Source organism: Aythya ferina (genome assembly GCF_964211825.1).
Source record: "Aythya ferina genome assembly, chromosome: 13".
NCBI lineage: Eukaryota > Metazoa > Chordata > Aves > Anseriformes > Anatidae > Aythya > Aythya ferina.
In genome coordinates this window covers 7,697,541-7,712,679 of record NC_140311.1, presented here as the reverse complement: position 1 = coordinate 7,712,679, position 15,139 = coordinate 7,697,541, and the positions used below count along the sequence as shown (strand labels likewise).

At 46.3% G+C, this 15,139-nt stretch overlaps 1 protein-coding gene and 1 long non-coding RNA gene across 4 annotated transcripts in view; one reads left to right on the top strand and one right to left on the bottom strand.

Annotated features, from left to right (window-relative positions):
- Positions 1 to 4,528, top strand: part of HPRT1 (hypoxanthine phosphoribosyltransferase 1) — a 20,515-nt gene extending 15,987 nt beyond the window's left edge. For all 3 annotated transcript variants that reach the window (XM_084534343.1, XM_084534344.1, XM_084534345.1), the window contains 2 exons: positions 521 to 597; positions 1,237 to 4,528. In XM_084534343.1, coding sequence (XP_084390469.1) covers positions 521 to 597; positions 1,237 to 1,284 — 125 coding nt within the window. In that variant the 3' untranslated portion in view covers positions 1,285 to 4,528. The remainder of the gene's footprint in view (positions 1 to 520; positions 598 to 1,236) is intronic.
- LOC311443827 lies at positions 3,481 to 15,139 on the bottom strand. The gene is made up of 4 exons (XR_014697523.1): positions 15,081 to 15,139; positions 13,401 to 13,566; positions 7,055 to 7,183; positions 3,481 to 6,947 (listed from the first exon to the last, which is right to left on the bottom strand). It is a non-coding gene; the product is annotated as an uncharacterized lncRNA (long non-coding RNA).

Here is a 15,139-nt window from a genome sequence, read left to right as displayed (position 1 = left end):
GGGAGTGAGTTTTGTTTGGGCACTGCCTCAAAGACGAAGGACTGGTTCCCCTGCAGTAACTCTGGTTCCTCCTGGTGTTGACGTGTTCCATGCTTACTCTCCCAGCTCTTCACAAAGAGCCCTGTTGGACTTGCACATCTGTAGTTTTGAGGGAGCTCAGAGGTGAACCTACCTGCTCGTTATCCCAGAGGTGACCTTCCTTATAGCTGTGCCCAAGGCGAGGGCACGCTCACACAGGTGCCACCTTTTGAATGATACTGTGAGGGTGACAACTAAAACAAAATAAAATGCTACTGCTTGGGAACCAGTAAGTAAATCTATTTCATTTTGTTTTAGTTGAATTAAATCAACAAATAAAGTTGGAACATTAACTAGATGGAATATTTATCTCGGGATACTTGAATGGAAGAAATGAAATGTTATGCTTATATGTCTATAAAATTCTAGATTCTGTCTGTAAAAAGGTCTAGTGAACTCTAGGATGTTCTTTTCTAACACACTGACTTATGTTCTTTTTCAGTTGTTGGATTTGAAGTGCCAGACAAATTTGTTGTGGGATACGCCCTAGATTACAATGAATACTTCAGAGATTTGAATGTAAGTAACTTTTCCCGTATGTTTTTGTCCATTTAAAACTAGGGAGAAGGAAGGAAGGGAAGTCTCCTTGCATCACTCTTTCTTCTCTGTGTAAATCACAGCTCATGTGCAAGCCTGTTCCGTTAGTGATGCAACGACGAGAGCAAAGGCTAGAGCAGCACAACAGTGTTTCGGAGCTCATAGGAAACTAACTTTTGTTTTGCTTCATGCAGAATGGAGGCTATGCATCTCCTGTCAGCTTTGAAATAATGTGGCAGTTTGTATGAAGTTTCTTATCTTACCAGATACATCTGCAAGAAATAAGTGCATTTCCTTAGTTACATCAAAATTAGAGAGGAGAGACCTTGGATGTTGAGATGTTTGCATTTTATGCTAGGTCATTATTAATTTTTCATCTGGGTCTCACTAACCTTATAACAGACATTGGGTAGGAGAGAGAGGAAGTCCAGTGTTGAGATCTGTAGACAAAAAAAAAAAAGAAGCTGAAGTTTTTCTGCATAAACAATATCACAATGCTCTTTGGTACTGAAATGTGTATAGCATGCTTTTATTTTTTTCAGAAGTGCATTATTGAATACATCTGTAAACATCATCCTACATGACTTTCTAACAGGAGCTTTTTATTTTGTTTTGTTTCAGCATATCTGTGTGATCAGTGAGACGGGGAAGCAGAAATACAAAGCATGAAAGCATAGTTCAAGTGCTCTGATAGCAGAGCTTTGAAATGTTTTGTTTACTGAGTCCTATCTTTCACAGGCTTCAACTCTGGTACACCAGCTAAAATTGTAGAATTATCCACCCCCATTGTCATATGCTTACTATAACTTATTGCATGTACAATATACAAATCTTGTCTTGTTCATTTATATTTTAGAAATGTAAACAATTAGTGCAATTCTGCACTCCTTATTTTGATTTGCACTATGACTCTACCGACTATTGCTGCCCCTGGTTGGGTTGTGCTGTTTGTGAGCTCCGGAGTCTAACTCTTGCAGTGGTAAATTGCTTAAACCTCATCAACCCAGAACTGAAATAGTTCAAGTACTGTAAATGTAAAACACTTTATGATAGGGAAGTCTATTAGTAATATTTTTAAAATCTGTAATTTAAGTTTTATATTTTCATGCACAAATGTGATTGTGATTAATGGATAGTTGCACCTTTGGGTGTTATAAAACATGAGGAGCAGCCAGTTACAGTATCTGTAATCTCCAAGGAGCTGATTCAAGTCTCCTGGAGTTGCCTTATCACTGTAAAAGTCCGGGTAAAAAAAACTTTTTTTAAATTTTTTTATTTTTTGAGCTAAAAGGAGATGGAATGACAAAGCAGAATGTTTAAAATCTAGTTTAAGTTGAGCTGTTCATTTCTTTTGGATTTTTTTCTTTAAAAATACCCATCAGACAGTGAAATTGCCTTTTAAATTTAAACAATTATAATATATTTTTGAAAAAGTATTGTAATGTTTACTTTATAAGATCTACAAAACAAAGTACTTTAAATAAAGGCTGTCTCTTTAAAATAAGCCCCATACATCTATGCCACTCATTCTGTATATTAAAGTGCTCTTGAAATTTTCTTAGTAATATTTTTCATAAGTGTTTCTGACAGTGAAGGCAGACTCTACATTTGTTATCTTTGTAGAGCCTTTAGTCAGTATTGTGCCATCTACAAGAGATGATAAAGGCCTGAGGGAAAGCTATCGAAATACTTGCATATTCTATAAGCAAACTGGATTTCAGAGAAAATGCACTAAGTAGTGTCTCGTGTTCTGTTCTGGCAAAAATGAAGAGTGAAGAATATGTTCATTTAAATAATATACAGGGGTGGGAGGGAACACAACCATTTTGTAAGTAATCTTTTGGGTTTGTTTTATTAACATCTTGTTCATGCTGAGTTTAATTCTAAACACTGCAGCCCACCTTGCACATTTTCCTTCTGCCGTGGTGTTCCATCCCTTAGCTTACACAGTACCTGTACTTCTGCACGTGGGTTCTTCCACTGCGTGCTAGGATTCAATGCTGGTCAGTGCTTAATACATAATGATCTTTTTGACAGCCTGTTTTTAAGATGTTTTCTGGTTTTGAAGTTTGGGTTGTGCTTTTGTACTTTTCAAAGTACTGCACATCATTCTCTCTCCAAGGTGTATTCAGTTACAACTGTAGTAGTTTGCAGCAGACCTGAAATATGAATAATTTACATAATGTAATTGAGACCAAATGACCGTGATGTGTTGGAGATGTAAATTTGTATTTGTAACTCAAAGTTCTCATTAACAAATATGATAACACTGGTTGTGATTATACTATACTTCTGCAATGATCCAGGTTAAGGTTAATGTTCCAAAGAGCTTTTCTGAAAGCACTACGAAGACTGTATTTCTCAATGTTTGTGTGTATGCTTATCAACCTGCGCTGTACCTGGGAATCCCTTCTGGAAAATATATGGTGCATGTCTAAGAAGAGGAAGCACAAAAGCAACACAGAAAAATATAAATGCACTTAAGAATTCTTACATCCATTAAGTTTTCATTAGGTGGGGTTGAACTTAAGGTCTAATTATAAAAAAGTACTGTTTTCTCCTGCCTTCTTAATAGTTCCTACTTCACAGTGGATTTCAAAATTGATTGATGTCATCTACACATTACACCAGAGAGGTGGCATAAATGTACCTATTCACATGTGAAACGGTAAGAATTGATGATGTTCAATATCTTTTAAGACTAAACCCTTACGTGAGTTTGTCCTGTAAGTTTTCCTATCTTGGTTGAGACCAATTCAAACGCTGTGATTTGGGAACAGCAGGAGAGGTTGAGTTAGTCATAACAAGGGGTTTATCTTCCAAAACATAACTGGACGAGGGAAACTACCAGCCTTTTGGGGTAAGGGTTCAAACTGCATGAACTTGCAGATGGCGTAGTCACAGCTTGAACGCTGGCAAGATATTCCAGTGGGACCTCTTGAGCCACACTAGCCACAGGAGTGAGACTGCAGGATACAGGATTGTCTTCTAACAACATTGGCTGTGTCTGATAGAAAAGTTAGATACTCCAGAAAAAAAAAAAAATACTGTCACCCCAGAGGGTTTCCTTATTCAACAGCTTTTATTATTGCCTATGAAGATCATTCGGAAAAGAAATGTCCCACTCTCCTGCCCTTGCTAGAACAGTCCTAACCTGTTGCAGCCTTTTACAGAAAATGTCTGTGTACTACATGAAGATGAATTTTCACATGAAAAAAAAGTTGAAAATGCAATCGTTACTTCTTATTCAGTAATTTTGGTTAAAAGACTGGGGTTTTGGTCATACCTTCGCAAGTTAAATGCAAGCTTTTTGCAGCCCAGACGTATATTGTTAAAACATTATGAAAGCACGGAGAAAATCTTGTATTTGAATATTTATGTGGCATTTGAAGCTCATTATAGTTCCACATTTTATGAATCACAAATGTACACTGGAAAAGTAATTTTGATTATTTATAGGCTTTAATATACTGTTTTACCCTGTGGCATCTGGAATTTCTGCATGTTTTGATTCTAGTCCGTCACAGACCATTAACGCTGACTGACGCGGCACCGAAGTGTGTAGTTTTGGTCAGAGCATTCATCCTCCTTGCTGTACATTTGCACAGATCCAAATCTAAGGGACTCAAGGCAGAGCTTGGAGATGTGGGAAAAAGGTTTTTGTGCAAACTGTGCTGACAGTTCGCTTTTGGGCGGGTTGTTTTGGGTTAAAGAGAAATCCCATTGTGGAAAATGTAGACAAATGAGGATCTTTACATTGCCTTGTAAACGTATGTCGTGGCTGATGGTGTGTTGGTGGTGTCCCGTTGTCTATTACACTCTGGAAATCCTGTCAAGCATGCCTTGATCCAGCAGTGAGGACCTGGCACTACATACGGGGAGCTGGTTACATTAAAGGACTGCTTTTGCTGTGTCCGACTGCTTTTAATTCCCATTCAGGTTGCACCTTGCAAGATCAAATCTCACCTGTATACGAGTACCTTATAGCAGACGAGATGTCATGGTATGTTTTTTTCTTGTAGCGTTTGAGTGCTTGAAATCTTTAATTTCACAAGCAGCTTTAGTTCAGTAACTATTCTGATGGGGAAACAGTAGCTTAACTCTGTAATGTGCCAGTCCCCAGCAGGTTATCTGTGCAGACACAAAGTGAAGAGGCCAGGGCAAAAAAAGCACGAAGGTTCAGCATAGCCTTGGCAGTGAGTTCGGCCTCTAGAAAGGGTCCACAGTAGCAACTGCCAGGTGATAAAAGCTGGTGCAAGGTCTGGGGAGGGGAAGGGGGTATATTTGAATGGCTGCAAGTGCTACTTCTGAAAACACTTCCCTCCCATCTGTTCTGCTCTTAAAACACCAACTGGTGGATGGAAACAGAAGGTGAAAATGATTACAGAGCCTCTAGGAGAGGCAGGCCTGTTATGGTGAGTAAAACGAGGCAGGTATTTATCTAACATGATTATTGGGGGTGTCTTGTTTCTAGAAACTTAATTTAGAGCTTAGTTCTCCCACAATATTTTGCTATGCATGGTAGTAAAGAAAGCCTATTGCACTGGTTCCACCCCTGCCTCACCTTCTGAGGCTGCTGATGCTGGTGTGGCTCTGGGTTTGCTCCCTGAGACCCAGCAGGGAAAGTGGCTGTGAGCCCTGGTGTGGTGTCTGCATGAGCACCAGGTGTCAGCTGGACTCCCCTGCGGTGCCGAGGGCTAACACCCTTCTCCCTGGGAATGGGGTTTCTGGGTACTGGTGCAGCTGGGTGCTGGCACTGCCTCGACTGCTCTGCCATCGGGGTGGCCGCCAGGTCCGGGAAGGGTCTGAGCAGTGATGCCAATGCTGCTTGTTCCTTTGGTTGCTGCCTACCGGAGGAGCTGGGATGTGATAAAACCAATCTTACGGTGAGGGGGAGGTGGGGCAGGGTGTCTGTGTGTACATGTACAGCTCCTTTCCCTTAAATGCCTTGCCCATTTTCTCTTCCATTCACAAACTGCGACACACCAAGCAGAGAAGATAAACTGCAGCAGAAATACACGTTTCAGTGTAAGCTCGTTATGCTTGCAATTAGAAAACCAGATTGTGCTTTCTAGTAAAGGAATAACCACCAAAAAAAAACCACTTTGCTTGTGGCAGCTGTGTCTGTCTGCCATACAACCTAGTCTCTTCCTTGCCATCACTTATTTCTTAGCAGTTGGGCACACTCAGATAAATTTTTTCAGTATGAGGAAACTGTTTCCTCTCATCAAGCATAAGCCGTGAGAACTCCCGCTCTGCAGTTTATAAATGAATGTGTGCTCGATGTGAATTGTATTTTGAGTAATCGTCAGTAGTCTGTTACTTGAAGAGAACATAAGAATGGTTTTACATGAGAAATTCCAGCGAGCAGTGTAGTGTTATACTTTGCTTCAGAAATGAATGGATTGGAAATAGCATTTGTCTTCCATTTGGTGAGCTTGTTGCCAAGAGCCCCTGAGTCATCAGGGCACCAGAGCCATCGTTTGCTCTGTTTGTTGCACGCCTGCTTCAGCAACCTCACCTCAGAGCAGGTGAGCAGGGCTTGGTTTGCCAGGTGCTTGGGACCTTTCTTGTTTAATTTAACCCGAGATTTTGTCCTTCTTGTGCCTTTGCATCACAGGTACTGGATACTTCCCACTGCATGACATACACTGTGCACATGGTTAGCATCACCTTAGTCAGTTACTCTTGATAAAGGAGACACACAAAGCATTTCCTCCCTCATGGTGCAAAGAGCAAGACCTGAACTTATTAACATTTAGCACTGGGAGTTGCTGTTGTGCAAGGCACTGCACAAACACGTACTGAAGCCAGTCCTGGCTCAAAGCACGCTGGAGGAAAGATGAGGAAAAGCAGATGAGGTGGGTGGGCAAGAAGTGCAAGGAAAGCAAGATAATACTGGATACCACAATGAGCTGCTAACCTCTGCCAAAATTCCTTTTGCATCAAAGGAGGTGAGCAGGAAAACGCTGAAGGTAGATAAGGTGGCTTTTCGGGTTGCTTTTTCAGTGTTTACAGGAATCTGCAACACCTCATTTGGCTCCCACCATGCTGCCTCTCTAATGGCAGTACCTGGTACTGAGTACCCTCACCCTGACTGCGTGGGAGGGTTTCGGTCTGGGGGAAATTAAAGAGACTGGCGTAGAGGCGTGTGATTAATGAGCTTCTCTAGCATCTGCCTCCTAAACCCAGCAGCCACACAGAGGTGCGACGTGCTGCATAGATTTACCTACCACAAGGAGCTGCAGCCTCTCAGCTTGCTTGTAAAATCCCACCAAAACCAGTAAGGAAACCCAAAAGCTTTTCCTTAGCAGTGGTCACAGATGGTCCTGCTGCAGCAGAGTTCACGTTTTAAAAATCCTACATCTGGCTTTGCCCAGTGCAAACAGAGGAGCTGCTGAGCGTGCTGCTGCACCACGGCGTGTCCGCACGCCTGTACCCGAGCTGCCTGCGGTGGGACGAGGGCCTCGTTGCCTCAGCTCAGGTTGGTGACGCTCTGCGAGCGCTTCTGGGGCTCACCGGCAAGCGGGTTGTGCTCAGCTGTAGCCTCACGTCGACCTGCGAACACCTGGAAGACAAACTTTTACATCAAGAGGAAGAAAATCGCAGGGGCTCCCCCAGCCCCTTGCCCTGGGCTGTCCGCATCCACAACCAGCACCATCCCGAGGCTCCCAGTGCAGAGCAGCCAGGGGCTCCCAAAGCACCGCTGGGAGCCACCGTCACCGCCACCGGGAGCATCCCCAGCCCCTTCCCCACCACCCCGGCAGACGCCCCGTTGGCTCGGCGTGGCTTCTCGTTTCGCTGCTCGCCCGCTGCGCCGCGCTTCTGCTCTCCTGGGGCTGCTGCTCGGCTCCTGGCGAGCCTGAAAGCAGCGTTTGAGCAGGAGCACCCCCCCCGGCAATGGGGTGGAAACCTCTTTTTGCAGCTGAGTAAAAGCAATCCAGACACGACAGAGGTCTAAAAAGGAGTAAACCTGATTTTAAACTCTTGCACTCCGCACAGAAAATGCTAACGATGTGAAACTTTTTTAAGCACGTTAAAAATCGGATGTAAAATTAATAGAAGTAGAGAGACACAAAGTAATCACTTCACTGACCAGTCGCCCTGCAGAACCAGTTACTCATTAAGTTGTTAGCCACTGCTCCTGAGGGAACGCAGTATTTTACACGGTGATTAAGGGCTCGACTTGTAGAAAGCGGGAACCAAGTGTTTTACGGATGCAAGTGAGGGAACACAGATGCCCGACGTGAAGCAGGCTACTTGTGCGTGCAATCCTTCTGACTCCCACCCGCTTGCAGGCACCCAGCACCAGGGGAACAGGTCCCACGGAGGGTTTTGAAGGCTGCTCCCAACCCCGCTCCCCTCACACCTTCACTGCGCCAGGAGCGGTATTTACGTGGTGGCGGAGAGCTTGTGCCGATCTCCCAGAGGTGTCAGCGCCCACTGCACAGAGCAGGAGCCACCGTTAAGCTGTAAATCAGCAGGTGTGCATTCCCCTGCCGTCCCCCTGCCCTCAACTGTGATTTATTAATTCCTAAAAATAGTTGAAAAACCGATGTTCTGGGATACACAGGCACCAGCACTCCTGGTAGCACAGAATTGGAGCTATTTTTTCCACCATCACCTCTGGGATGTGCGACCCCATTCCCACTGCAGCAGATGGATGCCTCAGCAGGAGGGGACAGTCCCAAGAGGACCCCGCATAGCTCACCCTGACTGCCCCTTGCTGCCAAAAGGGCTAGGGAGCTCAGGGTGTTAACCGCCAAGGGCAGAGCTGGGGAAAACCCCTTTTTCCTGGGGCTCGGCTCCCTCCAGAAGATCTCTCTGCTACAGGAGCACGTCTGTGCCACCCACCAAACACTTCCCCCAATGGCCCAAGTGCCACCAGGCACCGCAGGGAGCATTAAGCCCAGCTTTCTGCAGGGCAGGGACAGCTCCCCCCGGCTGGGACTGCCCCCACTGGGAGCCCCGATGCTGGGGAAGGCATTGCAGGGGGCTGAGTGGCTTCCCCGGGAGCACCTTTGTTCCCCCCCTTGTCAAACCTTCAGCTTCCCTCCACCCCAAGGTGGTTGCCAGCCCTTGTATCCCTCCCCCAGCTGCCAGAGGCAAGCACCCAGGCCCAGCATTAGCCCTTGTCCCTCTCCAGCCGCCCCCAGGCCTCCCTTACTCCCCCTGTGAGCAGAGGGGTGCCAGGCGTGGCCCCCTCCCCCTGCACAGCCCCAGTAACGACACCAAGCCCTCGTTCGTCGCTGCCTCCGCAGTGGTTTATTGGTGTGGGAAATGGGAACCCCCCCCAGCAGCAGGGTGGAGGCACGGGGAGCGGTGCCAGGGAGGCACCCCAGGAGCCAGGGACCGATTTCCAGCCTCACTAAAGCAGCAATGCAATACTGGAGAGCAACAGGCAATCCCAAACTCCAGTATTTACGTGCTGCTAGAGCACTGCTGACAGCTTTTCCATCCTAGCACCTCTCCACGGCCTCCAGATCCACCCCCTCCCTCAAAGGACCCCCAAAAACTATGGGGGAGAGTACCTGGCCAATCCTTTTGCTGGGGCAAAGGCTGAAGAGCAGGAGCATTACCTTGAGCAGGGCTTGAGGGGTAACACGGCAGCCGGAGGCATTATGCTCAAGCCAAGATCAAGCCATCCCCGCCCTGAAGAACAAAAGGAGCTGCAAGTCCTTCTGCCTGCAGGGCCAGCCCCACTGAGACACACAAATGCAGACTCACACGGCAGGTATTTGTAGCTGCAAAGATGTGCACGTCAGCACCGAGAAGACTTATCTACACATACCTGTTCAACTGAACTAAAGAGATACATGGGAATGCGTTAGCTTCCACATCTATGATAACCAGAAGCTCACTTTCTTGTCTTATCCTTGAGGTAATGAGGCAGCCCAGAATGGTCTGTATCTCCTTGTCCCTACAAACCATGATGTGCTGCTACATCTCCTCAAAGCCCACTGAATGTTGACATTCCAAATGGTATTTTGATTTTTTTTTTTTTTTAAACCATGATATAAGGTACTGAAGAACACTCTACAATGAAGACATTTAACATGCATGCATTACCACCACGGACTTTTTTTTTTTTCCTTCACAGGTGCTACCATAAAGTCTGTAACTATAAAGAACAAGCAGTTACACAGTGCAAACAAACAAACAGAAATCAGCCATCCTCCCACCCCCCAACAACACAACACTTGGGTCTTGGCAAATCTACACTTTCCGATCTAGATCTGCTGCTTTTACTGCTGTAAAGATCCTGCAGACCCTTCCGGCCCTTCCAAACACTCTCTCTGGAGATGTCACACTGTACCTTCCTCTTAGCAGCTGCTGAACATTGTGTGTTTTCCAGGAGTTGCAATGCTGGTATTTAAATACACGTTCCAACAGGGCAAACCTGTTAAAATCTCCTTAAACTACTTTGACTTTTGAGAAATACCCTCCCCCCCCTTTTTTTTTTTAATTAAAAAACCACTATATTATGCTCATTTACTATTTGAATGGATAAATCGTATGCAGCCAGAAATTAAAGATACTCTGAAGCTTCATCACCTCCCCTCCCTGTACCTGAGCAGAAACCTGACAGCACAGGGCAGCTGTAACTCTGAAGCACGGAGCCGCCAGAGGCCCTTGCAAGTACCCATACAGAAGCCGTGCAGATAGCCTGACATTTTTGTGTTTCCTTTTGACTTTTTTTCCAGTTATGTGACAACTTCCTTCAATTCATTTTCTTAAAAAGCAGCATCACAAAAAAAGAGAACAATGTCAGAAATGACGCAATTAGTTCAAATCCTCGTGCCGTCCCTTGCAGTAAGCACGCTGGTTATCTGAGTTCCAGTTTGTCCACCTCTCAGTAGTCCCTGCCTTTTTAGCAAACTTAAAAATAGGAATTTCAAAAGGTTTCAGGACCTGTGCCAAATTATTTCAAATTTTAAATTAAATATTTGCCAATGCAATTTTTTGCCAACAACTCTTTTTTCACCCACTTCAGTGTCCTCAATACTGATAGCACTAGTTCCAACTCTATAAAGAGCAACCGCTATTTACTGCAAAGCAGCTAACAAGTACCCAAAGTCAGACCTGTACAAGCCAATACAAAACAACCCCCCACATAATTTTACCTTTTTTTCTTTAACACTTTGACATGACCGTACCTGTGTAGTCTTATTTCTTTCATCTCTTCAAGGGGCTCAAAAAAACCAAAAAGCAATAGTAAACAAGTTCAGTTTTAGTATTTCTTTTGACTGTGTTTGGGGTTCACCTTTTAACAAATTTCTATTTATATATATATAAACACACACAAAATAAAATACACATGTATACATACACATGTATACATATATAGACAAAAATAAGAAAGTTTCTAGTCTAGTTTGACAAGATGGTGCAAGAGCTCTTCAAGTAAGGATGAGTTTCCCCAGGTGAGGTTTCAATACATGCCCAAAGACGCGCAACACTCACACTGAGCACCTGGAAATTTGGGACAGGCAATGAAATATGTATCTGAGAAAATGTGTGCGTTTTTGCCATGACAGAATAATGACATGAAGCAATACTAAGCTCCGTGTTTGAATCACCTCATCTCACGCTTGAGCTTTTTTTTCAGAATGTTTCAAGCTTGCTTTGAGTTCTGGATTCTCACTATTAAGTCAGAAGGACGGCAGCCAACTCGAGTTTCACCTTGACCTCTCCCAGAGGACCTGCGCTGACCCAGAGGGAGGCGGATGCTGCGAGTGCCTCACAGCAGGCCAGGCATGGGTGCTGGCACTTACCTTCCCTACTCACCTGTGAGTGCTGACACCTCAACTGCTTCTGCAGGGCAGTCACTGCTCCAGCGGGAGCTGGAAAGCAACACAAAAGGTTTACGAAATGCTCATGCAAGTGCCGTGCGTCGGGTGGGGGCACCAGGCTGTGGCTGTCACCTCACTGAGGTCACCTCGCCACATGAACACAGCAAAGGTTTGGGTGGGCACAAAGTTAGGGGGAAAAACAAACAAACAGACACCAAACAAACAGTTCTCCACCTCCAGAGTTGCAAGGAGTGTTCTTCTTGGAGACTGCACACAAAGTGCACTAATGACCCCAATGCTGCAGGGACACGGGTGACACCAGCCCTGCCCTGCTGTGCTGGCAGCCCCAAACACCAAGGGAATCACCCCCAAACGCTGCATCTCAATGCAAAGCCATCGTAACACCTCTGTGCCTGCAGTTCACGCGCCAGCTATTTCTAGAAATCAAGACTTCTACCTGTCAAATATGTAAGCCTGCCACCTACGGAGGTTTAATTAAATCTTCCAAATAACTGGGAAAATTGAACATGCAGAAATCTATTAACGCAGTTCACAAAACAATGCAATTTCTGCTTGCCAAAATATATTGGGCAATTAAGTAAAAAACCCCCCACCAAAAAAAATAAATAAAAAATCCTAAGCTCAAACACACAGAGATTCACCCTGAAATACAGGGATCCCTTGAAATGTAGTTTAAACCTTCCTTACAACACTCTAACAAAATAAGAAAAAAAGAAGAAAAAAAAGAGTGTGAAAGAGCACCAGGGGAAAGGAAAGGAAATAAATATATGAGCCCACGAAAGGACAGATTTGCATACATGCCCTCACTGACTCACACCCTCTCCAGGGCTAGGTAAGCTCAGAGACACGTAAATGTTAAATATTTCCTATATACACACTAAGGACAGAAAAAAAAATAAAATAATAAAAAAAAACAACTGCTATTCAACACTTTTTTCAGGAGACATGCACAAATAAATACTGAAATCATTGTTCTCACTTAAAAAAAAATAAAAAAGCATTTACTATTTTACAAAAAAAAAATAAAATAAATCATCTCGTTACAGCTGAAGGTCCCAAACATTGATTAGTGAGATGCTCACAATTATAGTAACAAGATGAAAACAAGGCGGCGAGTAGCACCGCTGAAACACTTCATATCTGACTGGATCTGAAAAATCACACCACTTTCATTCCTGCCTTCGTTTGAACAATGAAATTTAAACAAAGTCACGTCTTAATATTTACAGATGTGGCTAATAGCTGGAATCGGACCCGCCGTTTGACCGACAGCCACCACATGTTTCCAGCTATTACGTTTCCGATACAACCCGACTCACAGAGCAGCCGAAGCGGAGCTAAGGCTGCGTGAAGAGCGACGACGACCAGGCAGCACGAGCAGCCAGACGCGGGAGCTGCACGCAGCGAGGTTACTTTCATTTGTACGGGTGCCTACAGCGCATCTCCTCTCCCGGGTGCACAAATGCCACATGAAAATCCCTACTACAGGTGTTTTGCTCAGCTAAGACTTCTTACTGGGCCACGAAAAAAAAAAAATGCATAAAATATATAATTTTAACCAACGTACACGTGTCAAACCTGGATGAGAGCGGGTGATTTCTCATGCACTTTATTTAAATTATTTTTCCCCTCGCTAATCTGCTCAGAAAAAGGGTCAGAGAAGCAGCTTGCGTTTCATCTGAATTACAGCCTAGGAGAGCCACACGTGAGCTCCAGCAGCACGTACCTCTCGTGTCAGCCCGCGCCGCTTCGACGCGCCCTTGCTCAGGGCAGAACACCCGGAGCCACGCTGCAGCTACACCGGGTGAATTCAGTCCATGCAAAAAACAAATTCGTTAATTTTACTCGACTCAAAACTTGACCCAAACTCTGTTCCTAGCAGGACTGACCGCGTTTACCAAGACGGGCCTGGTAACAGGAGGGAAAGCTCCTGGTGCTCGCAAAGGCCTGCAGGATCCGACTTCAACTTACAGTGCTCCAGAAAACCAGTAAAATCCACAGTAAAATTCCAGGATCCACAGTTTTTTCTCAGCACTGCTGAGGAGAAGAAAAGTATGATGCTTCTGTTACTCCCAGTTTTTGCATTGTCATCTCATCCAGTTTTAAACAACAAGGGACAGATCTGGAAGCACGATTCCTATAAAGTTTATTTGTTAAGAACAGAAAAAAAAATAAAATTGTTTTGTCAGATGGACATTAATTCAAAACATAACAAGCACACAGTAAGTTAACTTTTTTTTTTTTTGGAAAAAAAAAAAAAAAAATTGGTTCATTTTGCCTGAAGCATTACTTAAACCTTCCCTCTCGTACTTCATGAACGTTTACTGCCTCAGCAGCTCAGTTTTGCTGTATTTTCCCCCAAAATGGATTAGCCGAGCGCAGGCTCCCGCAGCTGACGGCGAGCCGTGGAGCTCTTTGGGTTCCTTCAGCGCACGAGCTGATGAAACTTGGCAGAGGGTCCCTCACCTACCTACAGCCGCGCGCGGCACGCGAGCACGACTTCTCATTGATTTTTTGAGCCGCTTGTGTTTTAGCCTCAGAAAGATTGAAAAAAAAAAGATAAAAAATAAAAAAAAAAAAACAACAGCAAAAAAGCCCAAAGCCATCTCCCAGCCCGCCCAAACGGCGCGGGGCGGCTGAGGGAGCAACGGCCGGGACATCCCAACGGTCGGACAAAGCCGGGTGCAAGAAGGGAAAAAGTTATTAAAAAAATAAATAGAGAAAAAGGAAAAGCTGGGTCCTATTTTTTGGGCTCATTTCACATCGGTTCGATGAATCCTTTTCAACTCGTGTCACCGGTATTTTAACCGTTTCTCCGTGTTTTAGCACTTCAGGCTGCTCCTCACGTGCGGCCGCTCGCGCTTCAGCCCCCACCCGAGCCCCGACGGGGAGAACCGGGGGGGGGGGCTTTTCCTTCACCCCCCCATCCCCGAGCAAGCCCCACCGGGCACACACCTAAGAAGGGGGGAACCGGGGGGTGATTTTGGTGCCCGGAGGGGGGATTTTGGGTGCCGGGGGGCAGAATTTGGGTGCTGGGGGGGGGCTGTCAGGGCCGGCCGGGGCGGGCCGGGCGCGCTCCCGCCCTAACGGTCCTGAGGCGGAGTGGGGGGGGGGGAGGGGGGGGGGGCGCCGCCCCGCCCCCCGCTGTCACTGCCCCGCTGCGTCACGGCCCCCCCAACCCCCCCCCTCCTCCCGTGACCCCCCCCCCCCCCCCTTCCCTTCCCCATCGCCTTTGTGCGGCGCCGCCCGCGGGAGGATGGCTCCGGGTGGGGGGGGGGCGGGGGGGGGGCGCTGTTTGGTGCCGTTAAAAAAATTAAATAAAAAGTTTTTTTCCGCCCCCCCCCCCCGCCTCAAAGCGGCGCGGCCCCCGGTGCCACATGGGGGGGTGGGAGTGAGGGGGGGCAGCGCCCCGTTGTTGCAAACCCCTCCCCGGTTTCTGCTCGCTGCCCCCCCCCCACCCCGCAGCCAACGCGCCCCGGTCCCCCCCCCCCTCGCTGCTCTGCCCCCCCCCCCCCCACCGGGTTGAGCCGTCGGGGGGAGGGGGGGGGGAGCGGGCAGCAGGAGGGAGGAGGAGGAGGAGGAAGGGGGGGGTGCAGGGGCTCCCCCCGCGGCGCCCCGTCCCCGCACGCCCTGCCCGCCCTCCCTCCTCACCTCCGAGTCCACTCGAAAATGGCGCCGAAACCGAAAAAACTTCGCAAATTTCATTGTAG